At 50.7% G+C, this 7,222-nt stretch overlaps 2 protein-coding genes across 2 annotated transcripts in view; one reads left to right on the top strand and one right to left on the bottom strand.

Moving 5' to 3' along the window:
- Window positions 1-3,465: 3,465 nt before the first annotated feature.
- MED20 (mediator complex subunit 20) lies at window positions 3,466-6,244 on the bottom strand. The gene is made up of 2 exons (XM_009327453.1): window positions 5,852-6,244; window positions 3,466-4,139 (listed from the first exon to the last, which is right to left on the bottom strand). The coding sequence occupies exons 1-2, from the start codon at window positions 6,242-6,244 to the stop codon at window positions 3,924-3,926; spliced, it is 609 nt and encodes a 202-aa protein (XP_009325728.1). The 3' UTR covers window positions 3,466-3,923.
- An 852-nt stretch (window positions 6,245-7,096) lies between these two features.
- BYSL (bystin-like) overlaps window positions 7,097-7,222 on the top strand; it is a 4,681-nt gene continuing 4,555 nt past the window's right edge. Inside the window, 1 exon segment of the mRNA XM_009327452.1 lies at window positions 7,097-7,138. Within this exon segment, the coding sequence (XP_009325727.1) occupies window positions 7,097-7,138 (42 nt within the window).

Raw genomic sequence — 7,222 nt, 5'->3', positions numbered from 1 at the left:
CGGAGCCCCTGAGGTGACAGGGCCTCTGGGGTGACAGGAGGGGGCACCCCCACAGGGCCCCTGAAGTGATGGGGGGCATCCCACAGGGCCCCTGACGGAGGTGGGCACCCCGTGGGGACAGGCAGCACAGACAAAGTCCCACGAGCCATACCGGCCTTTGCCAGAGGTCACTGGAAGGCCCCTAGGTCACACGCTCATCGCCACAGTGCAGGAGCCGTGAGGGGATGGAAACGTGTTTTGGCAGACACAAAGGGACGTCGGCACTGAGGCCGGGGGAGAAGCCTGTCCACGGCAAGGGACAGCCACACTCGGGAGTCGCCCGCAACCGCTGGGACAACTCACTTTTTGGCGGCCTGCAGGAGGTACCGTCGGGGACCTGCCAGGGAGCGGCGAGTCCTGCTCTCTAGGCAGCACTGAGCCGGGGCAAAGCTGCAAGCAAGCGGTCATGGACCGTGCAGCTCCACGGCAAGGGACAGCCACACTCGGGAGTCGCCCGCAACCGCTGGGACAACTCACTTTTTGGCGGCCTGCAGGAGGTACCGTCGGGGACCTGCCAGGGAGCGGCGAGTCCTGCTCTCTAGGCAGCACTGAGCCGGGGCAAAGCTGCAAGCAAGCGGTCATGGACCGTGCAGCACTGATGGCACGTAGCACAGGTCAGTGGTGTCACAGACACGATTCCTTTGCACAGAGAGAAAGGGTTCCCCCCCCCCCATCTTGTCCCAGTACATTTTGAGGCAACGCACTGTAATTTACTGCCACAGGTGGGAGCCTGCTTTCTTCTGCCACAGCACAAGGACGCTCCACAGCCTCGTGGTCTCCTTGTGAGCTCCTTCACCAGCCAGCCTTCCCACAAATTCCACTTCCTGAGCTTTGTCGTCCTTTCCCTCCACCTTCCCTTTCTGACCAGTGCCTGGTCTGTTTTGAACCCATACCTGCACAGAAATCCACAGTCACACACCTCTCAACTCTTCGACAGCTCCCCGCTGGAATGAGCCCTCAGTCTGTAGTGTCTGCTAAGAATTAAAACTGAAGATTAACGAGGCCCTTATGTCCTCACTCTCTTTGTAAAGCTTAGCAGGGTGCAGCTGCTATGTAAGTACTTCCTCATAAAAAATGCCACAGCACAAAACAGAACAAAAGCCCGAAGTATCCCCAGGGTGGCAGTGGGACTTGGACTCTCTCTCTCTCTGCCGCTAAGGTGTTGGTGACCCTGGCAACATCACCCAGCCTCTACCTAGAGCTAGGAGGGGGAAAGCTGTAACGATGCAAGGGTGAGACCCACGTCCCCAAGATCCCCAGTCCCCTCTAGGTCAGGCTTCAACTCACAGAAAACAACATTGCCAGTGATTTTTGAGGTGCAGAAGCAGAAAAAAGGATCCACAGTGGTACAGGACTACAGCTTGGCAGCCTCTCCCTCTAGATCTTGCATTCTCTGAGAAAACACCGGGGAGCAACAGGAAAACAACCTTCCAGACCATGCCTTGGCAGGCAAAATTAGGGGGGATTTCAATTACACTGGCTCAATCTGTTAATGTAATACAACTGAAAGCCCCCTGAAGCCTTGTTAAGATGCAGACTAGCATGTTCGAAGCCACGTTAACCTGCCATCTTGATGCTGGAGCGGGCAGAACGAGGAGGATTACTGCAGCTAATAAGACTGAAAAACAGTCATTTTGTCCGTCAAGAAAATAAAATGCCTCAGAGTAAAAGCAGCCCCTCATGTGGGGCAGCTGATCCCCTCGTTCACAGAATGCAGTTACAGCAACAGACGTTTTTGCTAAGACATAAAGGGCTAAATCCTACCCAACCTTACATGCACGGAAACCTACTGACGTCAATGGCTGTAATGGTGTAATTGAAGGCAGAATGTAGCTCAAGGGGTCCCATTTTATTACTCTAGGAACAGTACAATGTATTAATGAGAGCACAGAAGTCCCCAGAGATTCCAGCACACATTTTATGCTTTTAAGACATGTGACCTGAGTTTTGACATCTCTGGTTACAGAACGCATCTTTTGGGAATTAATAAACCATTAGCAACATTCAGCATAACTAATCTGACCATTAAAAGGTATTTTTTTTAACCTTAAGACTTAAAATGGAAACCAGGACAGAAATAACTATCCCTACAAAGACTACAGTTTGTTTTCCTAAGTTTTCCCAGCCACACTTAACTACATGGAGTGACAGCAGGTCAGATTTTCATCACTGAAAATTAATAGTCCCACTGAAGTCAGTGCACATGTCATGAACCTGAGCTAAGAGTTGCAAAAATCCAGTATATTCAGCACGTTGGAATTTCTAACACACGGTACCTTATGCCATTTATGCTCATTAACCAGGTCTTTCTGGACCCAGTGCTGATTAAATTTATTAAATGCCCACACTAAAAGCTCTAGGTGCTCTAACAGTTAATTAGGCTTACAGGTAGAAATGATAATCACAAAGAAGTCCTATCTAAATAGCTAGTTCTCCACCAGGCAGCAAATCAAGTAACAAAACAGCTTCTTCCCCCCCCCCACTGCTTCAGAAGGAGAAATCTATTTAGGAGAAATCTATTTCTGTTTTACTTGCTCTTCAGACTCTTCAAGACCCATGTATTGGCAAGGAACCAACAACACTTCCCGAGAGCAAGATGCACACTGCATCTTCGTGAGGAACCCACTGTCCTTCTTGCAAATCTCCCTTCCTAAAGCCATCCTTAGACCTTCTCAACACCTGCCCTTCACGTCCGGGACACGGGCTGCAGAGCTGGAACCCTGCTACACACAGCCTTCCCAGCAACCACGAAGGAGGCTCAGCGCAAAGGTCGGTGGCTGAATGAGCATGTTTCTGCTTATTCTAAGACCGAGCAGAGGGTGGAGCAGGGAGGAGAAGAAAAAATGACAGCTACACGCCAGACAGATCCTGAACGTGTAAAACCAAGGGGACAGATGGCTCAAAAGGGATCTAATTTCCCTGGTTTTCCTGCTGCAAAAATAAATCACCACTAAAAAAAAAAAATATTCAAGTGATATCATATAGTTAAGTCTTGTAATAAATTTTTGGCTCTTATTCCCCAAATCCTTCCTTAGTTCACTAAATCTGCTGAAGTCACCAGGATTTCTCAAATGAGAAACGGCGTGCAGGGATAGGACATTTATTACCTACCTTTCAAACAATGAGATAAAGCGGTTGGTATTCTCTTTCAATGCATGAGAGGGCTCCTACCGAGGCTTCATCGGTATCATCTGAGAGGTAGGAGATTTTAATACTCCCATCAGATATAAAAGATGAAGGCAAGCTAAGAACATACCCATAATAGGAATGCAAAAATTCCTGTAGATTTTGCCACAGGGAAATTAGTTTGCTTCAGGGGTATAAAGCTCTTGAACCAAATCAAAGATAAAACTCTGCTGAAGAATTGTCTCCATGCAACAGAAAAATTCAAAAGCTGTAAATAAACAATACAAAACAGCACAACACTTGCTGTGCAGAAAGACTCCATCTCCTCACAAAACACAGCTTTTTATTTTGATGAAAATCAAGAAGACACTTTCACGTGGATATCTAAAACAAATTTTTTTAAAAAAATCTCTCATGTAGCTGTTTGCAGACAAGAAAACTCTGCCCTTGCATGCGTTTGGCTGGAGTTTCTCCTGTTCCCTCCTTCCGCCGACGAACAGTAATCCCCTGCCTGAAGCACCGTGCTAAGAACCAGCGGAACCACGGGCCCGATCCCAGACACGCTCAAAAACACGAAGGAGGACAACAAGAAATACGCACAGCATTCAAGACCTTCGCTTTGAAACGGGGGAAAGAGATTGAGAAGAAAAAAAACCTTGGGCTGCCTCCAGCGCTGCTTTTTGGAGGGACTCCTGATCCACGCGGGCAGGCAGAAAAAGGGGATGCAGTCGCTCTAACCCGGGCTCCAGGGAGTCCTTTCATCTGATCCCCGCTACAGGCACCTGCTGCTGCTTGCGGATCTTGTTGAACAGCTCCATGTACTGAACCATCGTGTCCGCTGGGCTGTAGATGCTGTCGTGCTTGGTGCCAAACACGGACGGGATACCGGGAGTGTGGTTCCCCATGAAGCTCTGCATGAACTCCATGAGCAGGTTCCAGCAGTCGTTGGCTATCACGCAGGGGCAGTACTCCACCTGGCAACAGAAACCACAGCCCTGAAGCTCGTGGCAGGGGCAATGACCACACAGGAGGCAACGCGCTTTCCTCTCTCCTCACTAGAGAGAGCGAGCTTTTTGTAAAAACATCTGAGAATATTTAGCATATAACGAGGATGGACAAATATAAATGAACAGGACATGCTGGGAACATGCAAGCAATCCCTTCAAAAGGGAAGGGGAGGTAAAACGTACCCCGTAAGGGCGCTGCTTTTATTAAATCCCCAACAATGGAGGTCTTGGGACATTGGTTCAAACGCCACATTAACTTTACCCCGTCCAAACCCAAACTTCATTCCCACATGCTGGTAGGTCGGTGACTCGTGTGGCTGTGACGTCTTTCAGGAATGTACTGGGAGAAGCCTTGGGACTTAAGGACCTGAAGCGTTTTACTAAACATGAGTCTGGTCCCAAATCAGGAGTAGGTCCTAATGCAAACCCCCAAAAAACTACTAAACTACAACAGAAGCAGCCAGGCTGCCTGGCAGATCTGGTCCTGAACTCAAGTTTAGGGTAAAACAAGCTTCTGTTTAACCCCAGGTCAATAGCAACGCTGACGCTACAACATCTGTGTTTATTGCAGGGAAGAAATAAGCCATTTCTCACCCCTCGTCCCTGCTGGCTAGGAACACCTGCCTGAGTAGACGCAGCGTGATTATTAATTGTGTATCAGATAATAGGATTTGTGTGTTTAGAAAAGCGCAAGCTCTGATTCTGAAGAACTTTTAAGCATCTAATTCTCAGCTATCTTGAAGACTGTTAGGCACCAATGTATCTAGATGTCTGGAATCTGACCTACTCTGCTTTGCCCTTCCCGTACCAGCGCAGCCCAGCCCCCTGTCTTTTTCCGAGATGTTTTCAGCCCAGCTGAGGCTTGTCCATGGCTTCTGCGCCTTCGACTCACGCTTGCACTCAGCCAACCATCTCCCCAAACGCCTTCCTAGACCCTCCCATGCCCCTTCGTGTACGCCGAAGGATCTCCCTTTAGAGTTTGCTTCAGCCCAGCCTCCACCCTGTGAAACGCCCGTCGGCAGCTGGCAGCCGAAGCTCTGGAGCCTCATCAGCAGTCACGGCACCGAGCGGAGAGCGCGGAAGCGGTTTGATGGCAGGCTTCGAGCCCGCGGTGCACCCCGCGGTGCACCAATCCAGGTCGGCACGCCATGGGGTAGGACTGACGCCTGCCAAAAGCTCTCTGGTGAGGAGAAGACCATCTCTACACCGTGTGAGCAGAACCTGGGGCAGGAGGGCCGGGCTCTCAGCCCCGCCATTGCCTGCTGGAGATGCGGAAAGAAAGCAAAACCCAAATCAGCATCCAATTAGCAGCTGAAGAGGTTGTTTTGCCCCCCTTGGTATGCTTATTAACCTGAAGTACGCTACTAGTGTTGTCCATCAGGACTTTAAGCAGCTTTTTAGTTTGATGGCATCCCTTCAAGGTTTTGTTTATTGAGACTTCAATGACAGGCTTTTCTGTAGCTGCAGCTGAGCCCCAAAGTACCTGCCTGAATTAAATCTTGTTGCGAAAAGGAGATAAATACCCTGCCTGCTGCACACATGAACACACCTAGTACAAACTACCAGCAACGAGCAACACAATCGAGACACAGAAGGGACGGGGGATTTCTCATCTAGCCTCCAACATGGGATTTCCCTGTCTGTAGTTGTATCTCATACCCTTCCAAGGCGATTCTTACCTCCACAGATATCCCACGGGCACTGGGCCCCATGGTGACCGTGCCCACCTTCACCAAGAAGTCACAGTACTGGTAGCGGGTGCCCCGGCTCTCTATCTTGTTCGCCTTGGCGTTTTGGAAGAAGCCTTTCAACTTCACCATAAGGGTATCAAAGTTGGCATCTGCTATGAGGCAGGGACCGTTTTCAAAGAGAGCGAAGCAGCTGAGGGGATATTCCGAGTTGTGCATCACGTACATCAGCTTGCCTGTCTGCCCTGGAATAAGAGCAGGAATAACGGTATTTGGGCTGTAAAACCGACAGTCCTGCGCTTGTATGTGCGTTAAAGAAGCATCTGGTTTTTCCTTTGTCCTCCTTGTTGCTTTAATTCCGGGGTCCTCGTACTGCTCATACATGCTTTACGTTATCCGGCCGTTCAGTGAACAGTTTGTATTTCCTTCTTAAGATTTAAAGTAAAAGGGGGAAAAAGAAAAAGAAATCTTCTGCAGCCCGGGGATAACACGCCAGCACGACTCGGAGACCAGAGGGTGAGCTGGACGTGAGATCCCCAGCAGACTGGTGGGGGGGGCGGTCGGCAAAGAGCACCCACCTCCCATCCCCAAACGTGGGGCCGGGCATCCGCTGACTGTCCTCCCGCCCACGGTCACTGGAGGGAGGGTCACAAGGCTGGGCTTTGCCTCTCCTCCCACTCAGCCACCAGTCCTGCCCGGGGAGGATGGGCTGGGACACGCTCTGGAAAACAGGGTGCCCAGCGGGGACGCGCCTGGCTTCTACCACGCCTTAAAAGCTGGAAACAATTCTCATTTATCCGCACAGGTCAAAAAAGCTTTTCCACGCACGTGGCCGTGCAAGTTCCAGCTGCAGAAAAAGCAGCAAAGAGCTGCTCTAGTAGCTTCAGATGGATCCGTCCGGAGGAACCGGCCGAGCGGAGCCGGCCAGCGGGGACGCGCCTGGCTTCTACCACGCCTTAAAAGCTGGAAACAATTCTCATTTATCCGCACAGGTCAAAAAAGCTTTTCCACGCACGTGGCCGTGCAAGTTCCAGCTGCAGAAAAAGCAGCAAAGAGTTGCTCTAGTAGCTTCAGATGGATCCGTCCGGAGGAACCGGCCGAGCGGAGCCGGAGAGCAGAGCTCCTCCTTCAGAGCTGGAGGAGACGTGCCCTGCGCGGTGTGGCCCTGGGGGCTCAGTGGGGAGGAGGAGATGTGAAGGAGATGCTGACCTCTGCAGCACAGAGCCAACCGCGGTGATGTTGACATTAGCGTTTTTAGATGAGGTGAAAATCCAGGTGGTTAGGAGAAAGGAGGGGGCCGGAACAGCCCCTCGAGGCGAGCAGGCCACGCCGTACCTTTGAGCAACCGTTTTAGGCCGTGCT

Source organism: Pygoscelis adeliae, unplaced genomic scaffold, assembly GCF_000699105.1.
Source record: "Pygoscelis adeliae isolate BGI_AS28 unplaced genomic scaffold, ASM69910v1 Scaffold197, whole genome shotgun sequence".
In the NCBI taxonomy this organism is placed as follows: domain Eukaryota; kingdom Metazoa; phylum Chordata; class Aves; order Sphenisciformes; family Spheniscidae; genus Pygoscelis; species Pygoscelis adeliae.
This window is presented reverse-complemented; position numbering and strand designations above follow the sequence as displayed.

Excerpts from the sequence above, each read along its gene's own strand:
- MED20 (XM_009327453.1), bottom strand. The coding sequence starts at position 6,244 with ATGTATGAGCAGTACGAGGACCCCGGAATTAAAGCAACAAGGAGGACA. Across the intron at positions 4,140-5,851 it reads CCCGTGGGATATCTGTGGAG|GTGGAGTACTGCCCCTGCGT; the intron begins GTAAGAATCGCC and ends TTCTGTTGCCAG.